Genomic DNA, 16864 nt, shown 5'->3' with positions numbered 1-16864 from the left:
GTCTCGACGAAACCCAATGTCGCGTGCGAAGTGGCGCGGCTCGTCTATCTTCTTGCATAGGAAGTCGAAATCCAGGTCGAAGGAGGCCCAATGCCTTGGTGATTGGCTTATGGAGATGTGATCTGATAGAATTCGCCAGTGGAGGTTACAAAGCCATGTGGCAGTTCGGCGAGGGCCGAGAGGCATTCGGGGGATGAGGGTGATGAGGGTGTTCATGCTCATGCTCATTGTCCATCCGATTGATTGCCAAATGCTCATCAACAGAGTGACGGAGCTCATCCGCATGGAGGACGCTACGGTACGTACCTAGCCGTGAGCCGTGGGCATTAATGATTAATGATTAATGATTAATGATTAATCATTAATCATTATTGGATCGATCGAAGACGCGCAGGACGCGGCATGGATGGTGGCAGCATTGGTATCCCAGAAGGCAATCTCCATGCCGCAGTTGGTTCTTAAAAACCCTCCTGCTTATTATTGAATGCCATAAAGGAAACCATGGATAGGTATATTTGGCGCTTTCCAGATTGACTTTAATTGGGAATGCTGGGCTTCTGGAACACTGCCACTTTTGGAATGCCGGTTCGCATGAATGAAACAATCAGGGGAGTTGCCAGCCTATGGCGTAGGCGGTGGACACATATGAAAGAAGATATGTTTGGGGCTCGAGCCTCCTGAGTGTTTGACCCCACACGGGACGGACATGTCACTTGCCTCGAGATACAACGCCGCCTCGCCGAAGGCTGAGCCGTCAGATGGGCGCAAGCAAACGGCTGGGATTCAGACCACGCCGCTTGGTTTCGAGGAAGCGGGCGGCCGGCCGGCTATTGTTGGACGGAGGGTTTTGCGCTCCCTTCACAGCGCTCCACCGGGCTCAGCCCGGGATATCAGGATCGGAACCAGAACCAGACGACAACGACGGTGCTGTACGGTATCTACGGGGTAGAAAGTTGAAACATCGGAAACATTGGGCGAGGCCGGCCAGAGATCTCCAGACTCCACGTGGTCTGCAGTTTGCAGGTTGCAATACAGTAACTTCGTAATAATGCTGGAGATTTCAAAACATGCAAAACATGCAAAACATGCAAAGCCTGCGCGGATATCAATTCGGGCAAGGCTGACGTGGGGCTTCTTCGAGGAGGGAATGCAGATACGCAGGAAGAGGAGCGAATAGCGAATGGCGAGGGCAGAAGGGCCGGAGGGCTCTTGGACTGTGTTATTATTACGAGTCTACGTCCTGCAAAGCGTCTACTTCGTCAGTTCGTACAGGCCGAGGTGCACTCTGCACAGCACTACAGACTTGTTATTATGGCGAAGGACAGAGGATGGGGCCGGAAGAAGCATCGAGGCCAGAACTCCGTTTTTGTGCGGACCCTCGCACTCAAACCCACACGGTGCGGGACACCACTAGAAGACATCGCTACGAGTAAGACACCGCTAGAAGGCATCGCTAGAAGGAGTACGCAAGTACGAAGTCCGGACGGAGGAACTAGGAACGACTAATAAGAATCCAGGGCGTCGATTCAATTCAGGGAACAAGCCTGTTCTTGTCAGGTTGTCGGTGTTGTCACCAGTTGCAACTTTGTCGGGCCACAGTGACCAGCATCTCCACCAAATTATTGATGCTCCACCACCACCACCACCACCGCTGGACAGGAGGAGTGGACGTCCCCGATTCCCCGGGGACCCCCATTATTGTTGTTATTGGACCTGGACACTGGACGCTGGACAGGCTCTTCTCTCTTCGCGAGACCCTTTCCCCGCCGCATAAAACCACCATATATCAACACACCGGTGCGAAGTACATTACATAACATAGCATAGCATAGAATAGCATGCCATGATATGATATGATATGGTACTTATTATATGGTACGCTATGATGGGACTCGCCTTTTTCCGCCTCTCCTACAATAGCCATTCTCCCAGCAGCAGCCTCTACCCAGCCAGCCAGGACGTGGAATGGCGCAAGGTTCTTCCGAGATGCGGAGGCGACGAGAGCGCTGTTGAGCCTTGACCGTTCTTGACCGTTCTTGACCCTCCGGGACATCGGTATGGATCTCCGAAAGAACGGGGGGGGCAGAAGGAGGAAAAGGGAACTCTGTTAAGCGCTAGGAACGCATAGCTGGGGCGCCCGTCGTGTGTGGGCCAACCAGCTGGCCCCGCGGGCCTCGCTCCAGCGTTTTCGCATGATGTCCTCAGCCACGGGCAGCCCTTTACCAGACTTTGCGGACGATAGGAGTACAAGTCCACGCAGGTGAAGGGACAGAGCGGAGAGTGGTGAGTGGTGAGTGGTGAGGTGGTGAGCGAGGAGGGACTGGACACTGGAAAGTTCAGCCTGCTTGCTTAACACTCAACTCATCGAGTTCCTGAATGCGACACGGAGCTAAGGGGGGCGAGAAGAAGAAGGCTCTGTACAAAGTACATACTACCGATACCGATACAGAGGACAGACTCTTCGTCCCAAACCCCTCCGCAGTGACCCTTTTAGCATCCGCACTATACGGACTGCGGAGTAGCTTAGTGCGGAGTGAGTAGTACATGGTACATGGTACATGGTACATCGGACATGTTCGCACTACGGTCGGTCCAGCACCTACGTAGCAGTTAGGAGTTAGCTTCGCTGCTGCTACCCGTAGGGGACGAGCGACCATGGGTGCTTCAGGGACACAACTTGGCAAAAAGGCCTGGAAAAGAAGCCTCCTGGGCCTGGACGGGTTAGCGCAGGCCTCGCCTCTCCCTCTCGACCAGTGGCCGTCCGCGCCCGGTCGCACCCATGCACCGCTGTACCGGTACACGTGAGCGGCCCCTGTCCATTTGTAATTAGCAGCGCTCCTGTTACTGGCCCGGGCCCGAAATACTTCGCTCATCCTGGCAGCTGCTCAAGTTTGGTAACGACTATTATTGCTGATATGGGGAAGGGACGAGGGAGGGGGACGGGGAGGGGAAGGAACGAAGGAAGGACTGGACTGGACTGGACTGGGCTCCTGGACTGCCAAAGGTGAGTTGAGGGGAACACAGCGCCGACTAAAAGCACTCCCAGCGACTCAGCTCCAGCGACTCAGCTCCAGCGACTCAGCGCCAGTCTCCCCCCCTAAGTCCCCCCCCAACACCCGCAGCTTTCCACCAGCACCAGCACAGGCATGTTCCGGAACCGTCACATCATGTATCGAGTCTGATTACTGGTAACCCTCTGATTCACATATTGCTGGGGATCTGCTTTTAGCCAGATTAACCCCCCCATGCAAGCTATCACACTTACATAGATTAGCCATAATAAGGCGCTGGAGCGCATTCAGCGTGGCAGCACTCCGTTCTTCGTGCGTAGACCATTTCCAGTTTCCACCGTTATGGGCACCGTGCAAAACAGAGGCTCTCCAGCGGCGCACGGAAAAGCCTCTCTCTGACCTGGAGAACCTGCGATCTTGATCTGTGAACAACGGAGACGCTGGACATGCGACACGGCCTTGCGAATAGTTCGAATCCATTGATTCAGCACCGCCAGATCGCCATCGACGCACCCCGATCCCTCCACGTCGTCGTGGTACCGCCTCGGACCGACTCTTCATGACTTTGATGCGGCCGCCATATTCGCTCCTTTGTGCTCGACCGACAAGACAATACAATGTCATTGAGACATCCCTTCCCCAACGTCTATAAGTTCTTCAACCAGTTTGCCGACCCGAATCAGGCCTCACCAGAGCAGTCTTCCCGGAGTCAAGGCCTACGGAAGAGCGGGCCTCGCTCGAAGACCGGGTGTATAACATGCAAGTACGTATTGTTTTGTCTAGTTTAAGGGGGGTGGGGGAGGGAGGGAGAGGGAGAGGGACTCGTTCGGATGGCTCCATGTTCGACATCATCCCAAATGCGCTGTACTAATCGCGTGTAGACAACGACGTGTGAAGTGCGATGAGACCAAACCGGGATGTATAAGGTGTCAAAACCTAGGGCGAGAATGCGGTGGCTACAATACGCCCGCGGAGGCCGATTCGGAAAAGAATGTGGCACCAATTCCCATTCATCCTCGACCCGTCTCCACCATGCAGTATACGCCGTCAGCAGCAATCCCGGGGACTCAAGAAGAGCGTCGTTATTTTCAGCGTTTCTGTGACAAGACGGCTGGGGAAATCGCCGGGGAATTCGATCCAACATTCTGGACCGAGAAGGTGCTCCAGCTATGCCATACCGACGCTCCTATACGGTATGCTACGATAGCTTTAGGCGCGCTGGCAAAGTCACTGGAGGTCACATCTTTCCCGACACGACTGTCGCTTTCGGGGTTTCCTCAGATCGATCACCACCATCTGGATGAGCATCACAGCTATGCATTGCGGCAATATAGTAGAGCGATTGGGGCGTTGAGGTCGGTTTTATCGGACGGGCGACGGCATTTGAGGACGTCTCTTACGTCCTGTGTTTTGTTCATGACTTTTGAGGCGCTGCAAGGCAGTTATGATGGATCATTAACCCATCTCCGTGGAGGGTCGAGGCTCCTCGCGGATTGGAGAACGGCACGGAAGAGGAAGGGCCAAAATAATAGATTATCGCAGGATTCTTTATCGGAAATTCAAGACGGATTAGTGGATGATTTAGGGAGGATGTTCGCTCGACTCGACGTTCAAGGACTTTTCATTCCACCACCCTTTCCGATGCCCGAGTGCGACTGGGAGGACATTGTGATGGAGGAATCCTTCAGCACCGTCGAAGAAGCTAAAGAAGCATTTGATTTCTTGATGCAAGGAATTGCGCAATTCTACTTGAAATCTGTCGGTCACGCGCAACAACATCCAGACATCCTCAACTCCACGTTCTGGATAACGCAACATGAACACTACTCCAACCAACTCAACATATGGAGAGCGGGATTCCAGGTGGTGTATGCAGGAGAGATCAAAAACGGCGCAGTACTGACAGATACCACGAACATACTCAGCATTTATTACAACCTTGCCACTGTTTTACTTGCGTCTAGTGTCCAGCATTCGGAAATGTTATACGATGAATTTCAGCCGCTTTTTGCTGAGATCATCCAGAAGTCCCACCAACTCATTTCAAAACCGGACGAGCCCACCAACACCGCTCGATATACCGTCGACATGGGAACCGTCCTTCCTCTTGCCATTACGGCAATCAAATGCCGTGACAGACGGATACGTCGTCAAGCGATTGCATTGCTATGGTCGAAAGCACGCCGGGAAGGGTTATGCTTCGATACCATCACGGTCGCTCGTCTTTGTGCTTGGCTGTCGAGTATTGAAGGAGAAGGGATACAAGAAGATTCGGAAACAATCCCCGAGCCGGCAAGATACGTGGTTACGTACCTGCATATAAACTCCGAAGAAAGATGGCTGGCGGTCCAACTCACAGCTGCCGTAGCAAACGCAGAGGGCAACCTTTCTTACAGAGAGACGACATTTTCTTGGTAGCATGGCAGCACTCGCATGCCTTTAGCACCGATATTACATGAAACGATGGCGATGAGGAACACGCCACAGCTCAAGACCGATTTATATATGTCGGAGGAGCATCTCATGAGAGGTAGTGGCTACACATATATCCTCATGATCGTCACTAGGCTTGGCTCGTTCAGAATTGGCGATGCAATCCAATCTTCAGTTAGAAGATGAGGCATCATTACGGATCGACCCGTCGTCACTATCCGTCCTTATTGTGCCAACTCCAGCCAGTGACCAGCGGCGCATGCCATTTTCCGAGCTTATGCTCATGGGGAAAAAAGAAGATCGCGAAGACGATCAGGGGCGGGGGGTTTGAGGGCAGGTGATGGGATGGAATGGGATGAGTTACGACTCACTTTGTATGACTAGGGGTTTTACATCAAGCCAATGAAGGATATTGAGATGAGGATCGCGGAGTTCAAGGAAAGGGGGATTAAAAAGTAGGGTGGCTCAGTCACCTTTACTTTGCAGCACACATATGTTAAGATGTTACCACAAATATCACTTAATCATGCCGTCTCAGGCGCTCTGAAACATTTCACTCTGCACTCTCAGGCGTAGCTAATGCGTGTCCACAACCTGCTACTTCGCCTGCATGGCACAGCGGAGGGTCGCAGCGCAGTAACGGCATACCGCTCCGAGTTCCTAGAGTAGTAATATCACGTGATTAACAACCCCCACATCGTGCCTAAGGCGAAATGTGTTCCAATACAGCTAGCGCCTCGCTAATGTTGCACCTCCCACACAAACGGAAATTCTGCGATTTTGGAACTTCGAACTTTTGAAACGTCAACGTCGCCCAACGCCCAACTGCCCGAATTGCCCATCCCGCACCCGATCAATTCGACATAATCATGGCTGACGCACCAAGAGGAGGTGCTGCTCGTGGAGGTGGATTCGGTTCCCGAGGCGACCGTGGAGGAGACCGCGGTGACAGAGGCCGTGGACGGGGAAGACGTGGACCTCGTCGCGGTGCCAACAAGAACGAGGAGAAGGAGTGGCAGCCAGTTACCAAGCTTGGCCGTCTCGTTAAGGATGGAAAGATCAAGTCGATGGAGGAGATCTACCTGCATTCCCTGCCCATCAAGGAGTACCAAATTGTGGATTTCTTCTTGCCCAAGCTGAAGGATGAGGTTATGAAGGTAAGGAGTTCTCTCGAAGCTGCGCAGTTTTTCTTTGATAAAATGTGACTGGAATATCAACTGACAAATCTATCACCCACAGATCAAGCCTGTCCAGAAGCAAACTCGTGCCGGTCAGCGTACCCGTTTCAAGGCCATCGTTGTCATTGGTGATTCCGAGGGTCACGTTGGTCTCGGTATCAAGACCTCCAAGGAAGTCGCAACTGCTATCCGTGCTGCCATCATCATCGCCAAGCTGAGCGTTCTGCCAATTCGAAGAGGTTACTGGGGCACAAATCTGGGTCTTCCTCACTCCCTGCCAACGAAGGAGAGCGGCAAGTGCGGTTCCGTCTCCGTTCGTGTAAGTTTTCGAGATCCCAACACACTCTCTTTAGAGAAAACTAATTGTTTCTCACAGCTCATTCCTGCTCCCCGTGGTACCGGTCTCGTCGCCTCCCCCGCCGTCAAGCGTCTTCTCCAACTTGCCGGTGTCGATGACATCTACACTTCCTCCGCCGGTTCTACCAAGACTCTCGAGAACACCCTCAAGGCTACCTTCGTGGCTGTCGGGAACACATATGGATACTTGACTCCCAACCTGTGGAAGGAGACCAAGCTCATCCGGAGTCCTCTGGAGGAATTCGGTGATGTTCTACGTGCTGGCAAGAAGTACTAAATGCTGGGTTTGTAGTGGGCATGCGTTAAAGGGTGTTTTATCTAGCGCAATGGGTATTTGCATGGGGTAAAGCTGGATTCAATAGCTACGTCTTATGAATTAAAAAGCTTCCTTCCAAACTAAGTTTGATGTACGTGTTTAGAGCCATAACCTTCTACCGCTCCAGTCCCGAGAGAGAGGTGCATACCCTTCAGCGCATGATATGGTAGTACTTACAACGACGAGTACTTTGTAAAGAGCACCTTAATCAATTGAGAATGCGCGTAATTCAATTTCTTTCGAAGCCCCGCTTCCATTTTCCTTCGAAACGAGCATTTAAACTTCCCTCCACTGCTTAGAGTAGACAAGCGTCTTTTGAACTAGAATGGCTCACCCAAAAGTCCGAAACCCAATGGCAAGCCTCTTCCTTATTCGCATTTCCTACAGCTTATAGCAAGAAAAATACTCCTAGAAGTCAGGCTAGAACCGGGTTTGTCGCGGGCCATCTTTAGAGTTGATATGATGCTAATATATATAGTTCATTTAGAGAAACATCTTTCACATACGACCATAGACTGAGGAGAAATGGGCATCCCGTCCGCTCTGCCATACACAAGCCTCAGATCGGCAGATTAGTAGTTGGGTGGGTGACCACCAGCGAATACCTGCTGTTGTATGTTTTTTTCATTTTTGGCTCTCCTTTTTATACTTTTAAGTCTTTGCCTCGACTTCAAGCTCCTTGATCCCTAAAAACGTCAACGGTTTATTTTACTGATTAAGGATTATTTGCCGCGAAGGAAGCGGGTGGTTGGTTGGTTCTCTTTTAGGGGGCTGGACAAACATATGGTGAGATTTAAAGTATCGAATGTGGTGTTGTTTATAGTCGAATACTCACTTGTATGATCCAGAGCTTGTAATTCTAATTTATTGTAGGATAGCATATTGAGATCAGAGCTGGATGTCAAGATTTCAAAACCTGAAGCATGTACCTGAAAGTAGGAGCTAGTTTATGTGGCCGGGATCTGAGCTGGATCACCGGGGTTGATAGCCGTCGAAATCCGATATTCAGAAGTGGAATCTAGAGTTTGGAGCAATAAGGGTATACACTCTAAATACGGTTAATAGCTACAGAATGCTCTACAAACAAATTGCCATAGCCGTAGGGTTGATGGCGTATTAAATATTCAGAGCGTCTGGAAGGAAGGCTGTGCATTCTCATTTCGATACCGTTAACGTGAACCTCTACCCTACCAAGCTCAAAAGGGACATTCAACTCTTGAAACTTTTAGTTACAGCCGGAAGATTCCATTATATATCAAATGGCCAGATTGCTCTTAAATCTCCTTCGTCCTTTATGGGCTCATCATCATCGGGATTCTCGTTGGTCAATACAGCCTGCAACACGGCGCTAAACACCCCCTTATAGTCTAATCATTCGCTTGCCATTCCTCTGACGGAATCCACCCATCGGATGCAGTATTAAGTACGCTTGATAGATTATTCCTTAGCTTGTGTGCTGCCTGGAACATTCTGTATTCCTTCTGGTGACTCGCTGCTTCGTCAGGTGTGGGTGCAGAGAATGGGCATTAGCCCACAAGTCTTATGCCCCTCCAGCACCGCGAAGTCTCGATCAGCTCATGGCGAAAGGCCCACATCACCATCCCTCCACGTCCTGTAGCAATAACGAAACGGCCGGAGCAAGGCTTCGTCCATTGGCCTGGGGCTAGACAGCTTAGGCACGATAAACCGAGTACAGACTTCAAATGCCTTAGCATAGCGGTTACTATTAGGCTCAGGCTGATTCCCGAGTGGGGGACGAGTAACAGGACGCGCAAAGTCTGGCACCTCGTCTACATACCAGAATGCTGGCTCAATGCTAGACGATTTCCAATCGACAATGCCTGTGATAACAGTAGGGTCGACATCCGAAACGAATATGTTTCTTTTATGTAGATCAGGGTGAAGCAACGTTGGTACAGCCGCGTCTTGGATTCTAGGAGACGAAGGTGCGTCTCAATAGACCCGTGATAGGACGGTCGGTTACAATAATAGGATCGAACGATGGGATTCTAGAAAGGGCAGCATCAATAATACCATCACAATATGTAGTAAGATCAAGCCCTAAACTCAATTATAAGAGTATTTTTACAGCGAGGTAGACAAGGGTAGCAAAACTTACACGGCTCCTGGTTAGGTGTTGTGTTTTGGTAATATCTAGGTCCGCCAACCTTGCAGTTCCAATATATAGTTCCACAGTGAGGCCCGGTGCAGAATCTTGGGTTCAAAGCCTGCTTAGAGGTAGAGTTGAGCGGGGAGTCGACAAAGTACAAGCTCCCGTAAGCTGGAAACTTAATGCCGACCATTTCTTTGACTTTCTGATAGATAGCGTGTATACACCTGATTTGCTGGTCCCCAGCCATATCAGACCATCTCTGGTGTAATTGAACACCAGTGGCATGTTCCACGATGATTTATTCGCTACTAATAGCGTTAGAAGCATCATCGCTCCAGTCAAGGATATTCGGTATAGGAATGTTAGTATTAGATTGCACTATGACGTGTATAATAGTTAGCGGCTATGCTGTAAGTAGATATAGTGTATTGAATTGCACTCACGATATTTAATAGTAGCAACTTCGGAATTTGTAGTCAACCTGGGCGGTCCTGCTAGCGAAAAGGGCAGCCTCGCCACGGCACGTCTTGCATTGTCGGTAGTAAAAATGAAGCCCTGTTAAACCCTCCCTCTTTCTTATCATAGGTCGCGATAGAAACAGCCCAGGACACAGTTCGATAACCCCCCTACAGAGCGCATCAAAGTCAAATGTAATATAGCGTCAGTCACGCTCCAACTTATCGTGACGAAGCCATCGACAGCTTGTGTAAGCGTGAGGATCAGGGCCTGTGTACATGTTAGTGCACTGACGTGATGGAGAAATGGGGTGGGTTGCAGCGGATGGTGCTCACGGTCTGGTGGTATCGAGTCCATTTTCTGCTCTGCAGAATGAAATTGTGCGTAAGGAGATATAGCTGATGGGGTTTCGGCAGACGCAAAAGCGAGGACGCTTTACGCGTAGAAAGTGAACCGAACCTTGAAGGATGCAAACTGCCTCGAGAGGAATAAGGCACCGAACAACCTGTTATCCACAGCGTCCATCGTAATATAGTACGGCACATAAATGTTCCCTATGCTAGAGGCAGCGAGGGCCTGGACCAAAGTTCTTCTTGTTTGCACCGTGGAGAAAACGAGTGGTGTTAGATTTCCATTGGTTCTCTCGCTCATAAAACAAACTGAGCCCACTCGATTATGTGGTAACTAAGGTTGGTTCGTAGATTGAAATGTAACGTTTTTAAACCCAGATGGCCGTGGTGGACTAAATAGGATGCTAAAGAGAGCACGAAGGGCTGTCGTTGACAAGTACTCGCTTAAGTTGGCCGTTCGACCCCTTAAAACTAGGAACCTCACCCGGATCCAGGGGGTAGAACACGGCGATTACGACTTTTTGAGTAACTATATGACTTTACTCTTAAGCTCCCTATATAGTTACTTTAATATTTTTCTTCCGTGTCTTACAGCTTTAACAATAATGATCACGAAAATCTTACATTTGACAAGGAACCGGAAGTCGTACTTTACGACGGAATTGTATACACTAGCCAAATAAATTGACAAAGGGCTTACACTTCATTTTATTAGATATCTTGAATTCCTAGCTTTAGATATACTGCTATAGAGTCCCGGTTTTTGTATTCTAGGGGATGAGGTAGATACTATTATAAAGCTGCGGACAAGTGCCAATACGGTAATATCGTGTCCGTGTATAGCTTGACTATGCCTTAACATGCATTATCCGCTTCAACTTAGCGTGATTCGGCTTTCGCACTCGAAGTGTATAGCGTTGTTGCATGGGTAAATCTTACTGGCTTTTGTTTTGAGGAATTGAGGAGAGGATGTTTGGTTAGAGGTGTGGTCTGGCGCATGGGCACGTATACGACCGTAAATCCTGCGGGATGAAAGCAGCTCGAGGGATGAGGGATTTACAGCTAGGTAAAGGCTCAGAATGAAATTATTTATAGGCTGCATAGCGCCTGATAATATCGTTGTATGTTTAGTGAGGTTTCCATTCGAAGAGACAGATGAGTGCATACCGACAAAGGTTGTTATATGGTCAATTGCTGAACCTCGGCTAGGCCGTATCAAAGGTCTTGTACGAACATAACTAAGAAAGTGGGACGTGGGTCATACGCCATGAACATGGCATGTATTATAATATCCCCTTTCTTAATCTAGACTAGGGATCTTTTAGTACGGTGCTACTAATGTTGACCCGGAAAGAATCATTAGTGGAGATTCTAGAATCGGGATATGTCCCTTCCAAACACCCAATTAATGGCCCTGAGAAGATCCAAGTTTAGTAGGTTGAAGGAAGTGGAGGTAAATAGGGAGAAAAGTACCAGTATACAGGAATGAGCAGCTTATTCCTCCAGCTCATTGTCTGAGTTAGATATGCGCCCCTCCATATCAACCATGCGGTTCTCCTACGATTTATTATATTAGCATCATTCAGCACTCCGCAACTTGGGCTACACATAACAATCACGAGTGGGAAACTCACCCTTTAAGCTCCGTTCCATGCTCCCCCTGCATGATTGCTCTCATGTTTCCTAGATATGTAAGCACACCCATATTTTTGAAGTCGAATCCCTCGGTATTCATATTTCCCTTGTTCAGCGTCTTCGCCAGCCATTTTGCTTCTTGGCTAGCAACTTGGGCCGTTGCTGGTAGCTGTGCCTTTTCAAACGCGGAGACGTCGCCAAGGGCGAAGATGTCGTTCATGGTTGCTTCGGGTGGCTTGGAGCTCTCCTTGGGGGATGTGTTGTTTCGCGGGGTCAGCTTAACCCGAAAGTGATCGTCGACTACTAGGCCGCCTGTCTTAGGGTGGCGCTTCAAATACCATTTCATTGACTCTGGAGGGGACGAGAGGGGCTGAGAGAGCGTGGCAGAAGCAGCAGGATAGGTGTGTACGTCATCGAGTGCATGTTGGATAAAGGGGTTCATCATCAGGCCTGTCGACCAGACGCACATACCTATTCCGGTTTCGCCGTCTTGTTTCGTTTTAAGTGTATAGCATCCACCATCTCTGGATGACGAGAAGCCTGGTAGTCCCGGCCGGAGCCCCTGGATGTGATATTCAGTTTTGATCTTGATTCCGTCGCGCCTGAAAAGCTCGACGGCGTAATCGGCGAGCTTGCTATCGAACATTGGGAGAATTTTTGGTGCTACATCATAGATAGTGATAGTAACATGCTGGATTAAGCTTGGATAGAGTTTTTTGAGATCTTGATGACAGAGATCGAAGAGCTCGGCTGCAAACTCGACTCCAGTTGCTAGAAAGGGGTTAGTACCGACAACAGTAGTAAGCGGCACATAACTTACGACCGCCGCCTACGATGGCAAAGCTTAGCAGCTGGTCCCGTAACTTGTCGGAAGTCGTTGGTAGTGCTGCAATTTCGAAGCCTGGTCTTGTTAGTAAGGTTCCAAAACCAGGCAACTTACTTCGTACTCACACTCGAGAATCCGCCTCCTAATCCTAATAGCATCCGTAACGTCTTTGAGAAAGAATGCATTCTCTCTAACCCCCGGAGTGCTAAAGGTCTGGCTGTAACAGCCCACAGCAACGACGAGCTTATCGTACTGGAGGTCGAATACCTGGCCTTTCTCTAAAGATGGCTTGGATGGATCCTCAACATTAGTGCTATCGCCACTACTTCTCGAGGACGGTTTACGTCTCTGAGCTCCCTCTTCAACAAATAACTTCTTCTTATTGAAGTTCACATCGTCCGCCCAACCTTGGAAAAACTCAACACTTGTGCTTCGGCCCCGAACGGATTCGAGGGTTGTCCGAAACTCCAGAGTGCCAACGGCTGTAGATGCAAGCAGAGGAGTGAATGCAAAGTATGATGTTGGTGATACAACCACAGTTTGGAATTTATTTTTATCTAGCTCTCGTGACAGGACGAATCCCGCCCATCTTGCAAATGTTAGACGAAAGCCACCTATTGGGAGGGGCAGGAAGAGCTCACCCGGATCCTAATATGACAACTCGCTCCCGGTCTAGGATGATATTAGTTATGAGTTGCAGGATCTAGAGACAAGCTTTCTTGCCTCCTTTTGAAGCGTCTAGATCCTTTATCGATATGCATCTCCGGCTGGCCTGGTTGGATAGCGGGTTGGACCGGGCGATGTGACGGCTTCTCTTTAGCGTATTCGTGATTATGTTCATCTTCAAATATCAAAGCGAAGTCAAGAAGTTAAAAAAGCGAGAAAGTGATCTTGGGTATCTTCTCTCCGTTGTTAAATATGTTTTGCTAGACGTTCGTATGGCAAGCCAAGCTGCCGATTACTATCCACCATTCAGTGTTTCGGGATGAGATCATCCTCGAGTAAGGAGTTCAATGTCCCGGTTCCACCCGGTGTCATCATAAACCAGACAAACTGCTCCCATGTGATGGGCCAATTTTCAATAGATGCAGCCACGAGGAGGATATGCCAGCTTATATATATTAGACTGAAGCATGTGGAGGAGCAGATTTCATAAGCAAGTCTTGCTTTGCTGCGATTGACAACCTTCGGGATTAATCGTAGGCTGGGAAATATCCTCGTGGCTACCAACTCCGAGGGCGAACGGCGATGGCACATGGGAAATAGCTTGTTTGTAGATTGCCATATGACGGTGGTGAGTGGTGAGTGGAAAATTAATTCAATGGACGTTGAAGCAAAAAGATGCCAGAATGTGAGTCACGTGCCGCCGCCAATTCCAATCCAGCATGGAGAAAACATCAATTCAACCTGGATACAGAGCGTCCTACATCGTACAAGGCACGGCACGGCTCGAGCTGAGCCGCCATGGCTCCGATTCGTAGGTATCTCCGCATCACTAAGTACTCCGTTTTAGAATGTCGCATCTATGTCGATAACCCCGCCCTCGCAGAGAGCTGGCTGCTGAACCCAAGAACTCCAGTTCTCCCTCGCGTTATCGAAAGCGTTCGGCCCTTAGTATTGCCCAAAATCCGCGAGGAGAGCGAACGCAGTAAAACCAAAAGCGGGAAAAGGAAAGGGGTGAAAGATGTTGTCGTAGAGGGTATGCTTCGGAGCTAGGCAGGCAGGGAATATATGGTGTTCATACTGACTGTACCAAGAGGACTTCGAAGTCTCGATCTTCTTGACTGAGACGAGTACCCGGCATTCCCTCCTCACGAAGCAAAAAAATTTCCGAGAAAAAGGCAAAAAGTCACTTGAATCCAACTCCCACAAGCTTATAGGGGCTACAAATGAAACTGCTATCGATGTTGAGGATGCATCGGTTATTCGACGAGAAGAGACCGAAGAGGATGGCTTGAATCTGCAGGATTTCCCCGTGGCAGACGCCGTGGACTCGCTCTTCGTGGCCGAGGATGAAGAAGCTAGAGGATCCAAACGCCCCAGAGCTACTCGCGGTACAGAATGGGCGCCAGGATCCTCTCAAGACTCTTCCCCAGGATCAGAGCCACTGCAGAAACGGAGGAGAGATACGGACGCCCCGGCGGCAGAACCGATTGATGACAAGAAGAAGATGATATTGGATACATCATATGAGGGCTTTGCAATTTATGGCAGAGTACTATGCCTGGTCGTAAAACGGAGGGAGGCGAATAAAGGGTCATCGTTGAGTGGTGGTCAGGCAATGATGGAAGATTGGATCACATCAACTCAAATGCCACCTCTAGACGACGACGGCTGAAGCTCAACGGCATTATAGGTTCTCGGACCAGCCTGCATGATTTCCAACATGACACATGCTTCAACAATATGTGGACATATGACGAGCGGAGGCCGTGGTATCATATCCATTTGTTGAACGTTCATCCACTGGGAGTCTGGGAGTCTGGGACAGCCGACAGTCTCGTCGCACGAAACATGCGCACTCCACAATCCAACCGCGCCGTGTGGGGGTTGGAACTCACTAGGCCACGGGAATGACATTCTTCATCTTGGATCTTGTAGTATTAAGATGATACACTTTAATTGAATGTCGTTCGCCAAACCGCAAAACCGAGTGCTGCGGCTTAACTGTTGGTGAAACACCTGCAGTCCCATATGGACAGCCGTTGAGGCTCAACAGGCAAAAAGTAACTACAGAGTCGTGCTTCCAATACAGTTATGACAGGGGATATTGCTCCATATGGATCTCAGCATCTTGGACTATCACGCATGCTCGTTTTGGGATATCTGCCGGTTTTGATGTATTCTGAGGTGTATCCTTTTATTATGAAATCTGGAAATATCGCACAACCTTCCATACCTACTTACTTCCGTCCCCGATGCTGACGTCCTGATATATATGTCTGATTATCAGGCATTGGGTCCTCGTGATCCCGTACGCTGTGGTCCGACGGCTATATAATACTTAGGTGCTCACCACAGCCTCACATCAGCAAGCAGTCATCTTTTTAGAAGAGTTCGCCCATTTCAGTAAACCAACTCGGCTCTACCAAACAAACCTAGGAACTCGTTCTCACCGCCTTTGCTCGAAATACATGACACCCTGTCTTTTTGACCTAGGAGCGTATGTCGTCCAACGAATCGTCTAAAACTTTGTTAGCGGCCCACGTTGGACCGAAACTGTGGCTCGGAGATCTGGTTTTACCTGGTACGACACGTTGCGGGGTCATCCCAGAGAAACAAGGGGGCAGTGAAATCTCATCTCGTTTTAAGCACACGATCTAAAGAACGAAATGGACCCTGCCTCCATGGTGACCTTTAATTTGTCTTGAGAGACAATCGGAAATTTTCTGATGAGGTCATGGCTCACCGCCTTCACTATTGGAACCGCCCGTTAGACTTTTGGAATTGTGGACAGGAGCACCCCTGATGGCCACGTGGAATAATTCTCGGGGACTCGAAACAGTAAAACAGAGTCTGAGCGCTTACACGGCAATGTGGTCTTTCGATTACGAGGTATGCCCTTGCCGACAAACGGACAAGGGCGGCCTCGGAGGTTTTTCTAGAATTTCTTTTCCAAGCCTCCCCCCGATTTTGACGGATCGATTTCGGGTACCAGAATAATACAGAGTAAGTTGGCTCACCTGCAGGAGAAAGGGGGGAGAGGAGGGAGGGCATGACGGATAATAGTCAGAACTCCAAATCTTCGGTTTTTGAACAGGATGTTTTGTTCTCGTGAGATATGCCGGTCGGCCCAATAATGGCCATTCAGAATTTCAGTTAGATAGAGGATGAGCTAATACGAGGGTATGGGTGGATCAGGTGGCTCCTCATGTCGGGGTTTGGTAAGCAATTTCAAACCCGCCAGCTCTGTGAAAAGGCCACGTCAAAGCTGATGCTAGTACAGTACGCAGTACGGAGCAATCAGCAGATAATCGAAAGCAAGCGCCCCTTGATCGGGAATGGCTCTTTGCGACCCCCCGGCCGGGTGCCTGCATGTGTACTTGATTGTCGGTACCTTAGATGTGTTCCAGGTGAAAATGGACCCTGAGGGCCTATGTGAGCCATATGGAGCACTATGTACTGTACAGTACATGTACATAGGCACGAGCACTTGTCCCGGCAGTCAAATCCGGTAGAAAGGAGAAGC

The 16864-nt window shown here is 49.5% G+C and overlaps 6 protein-coding genes across 6 annotated transcripts; 4 read left to right on the top strand and 2 right to left on the bottom strand.

Moving 5' to 3' along the window:
- Positions 1 to 706: 706 nt before the first annotated feature.
- BP5553_09923 (uncharacterized protein) lies at positions 707 to 1774 on the top strand (the record flags this gene model as incomplete). Its single annotated transcript, XM_032018546.1, has 3 exons — positions 707 to 929; positions 1094 to 1462; positions 1518 to 1774. 3 exons carry the CDS (start codon positions 707 to 709, stop codon positions 1772 to 1774), a joined length of 849 nt encoding a protein of 282 aa, XP_031865383.1.
- Positions 1775 to 3628: 1854 nt separating this feature from the next.
- BP5553_09922 (Zn2 DNA-binding protein) lies at positions 3629 to 5429 on the top strand (the record flags this gene model as incomplete). The annotated part of the gene is made up of 2 exons (XM_032018545.1): positions 3629 to 3774; positions 3893 to 5429. 2 exons carry the CDS (start codon positions 3629 to 3631, stop codon positions 5427 to 5429), a joined length of 1683 nt encoding a protein of 560 aa, XP_031865382.1.
- An 884-nt stretch (positions 5430 to 6313) lies between these two features.
- Positions 6314 to 7256, top strand: BP5553_09921 (uncharacterized protein; the record flags this gene model as incomplete). The annotated part of the gene is made up of 3 exons (XM_032018544.1): positions 6314 to 6601; positions 6684 to 6941; positions 6999 to 7256. 3 exons carry the CDS (start codon positions 6314 to 6316, stop codon positions 7254 to 7256), a joined length of 804 nt encoding a protein of 267 aa, XP_031865381.1.
- A 1972-nt stretch (positions 7257 to 9228) lies between these two features.
- Positions 9229 to 9598, bottom strand: BP5553_09920 (uncharacterized protein; the record flags this gene model as incomplete). The annotated part of the gene is made up of 2 exons (XM_032018543.1): positions 9229 to 9356; positions 9415 to 9598. 2 exons carry the CDS (start codon positions 9596 to 9598, stop codon positions 9229 to 9231), a joined length of 312 nt encoding a protein of 103 aa, XP_031865380.1.
- A 2246-nt stretch (positions 9599 to 11844) lies between these two features.
- On the bottom strand, positions 11845 to 13516 carry BP5553_09919 (FAD protein; the record flags this gene model as incomplete). Its single annotated transcript, XM_032018542.1, has 5 exons — positions 11845 to 12620; positions 12670 to 12750; positions 12801 to 13264; positions 13317 to 13347; positions 13387 to 13516. 5 exons carry the CDS (start codon positions 13514 to 13516, stop codon positions 11845 to 11847), a joined length of 1482 nt encoding a protein of 493 aa, XP_031865379.1.
- A 623-nt stretch (positions 13517 to 14139) lies between these two features.
- On the top strand, positions 14140 to 15013 carry BP5553_09918 (Uncharacterized protein; the record flags this gene model as incomplete). Its single annotated transcript, XM_032018541.1, has 2 exons — positions 14140 to 14374; positions 14433 to 15013. The coding sequence occupies 2 exons, from the start codon at positions 14140 to 14142 to the stop codon at positions 15011 to 15013; spliced, it is 816 nt and encodes a 271-aa protein (XP_031865378.1).
- Positions 15014 to 16864: the final 1851 nt, after the last annotated feature.

Source organism: Venustampulla echinocandica (genome assembly GCF_003357145.1).
Source record: "Venustampulla echinocandica strain BP 5553 chromosome Unknown scaffold_12, whole genome shotgun sequence".
Lineage (NCBI taxonomy): Eukaryota > Fungi > Ascomycota > Leotiomycetes > Helotiales > Pleuroascaceae > Venustampulla > Venustampulla echinocandica.
The sequence above is the reverse complement of the archived record's forward strand: the minus strand, read 5'-3'. Positions and strand labels throughout refer to the sequence as shown.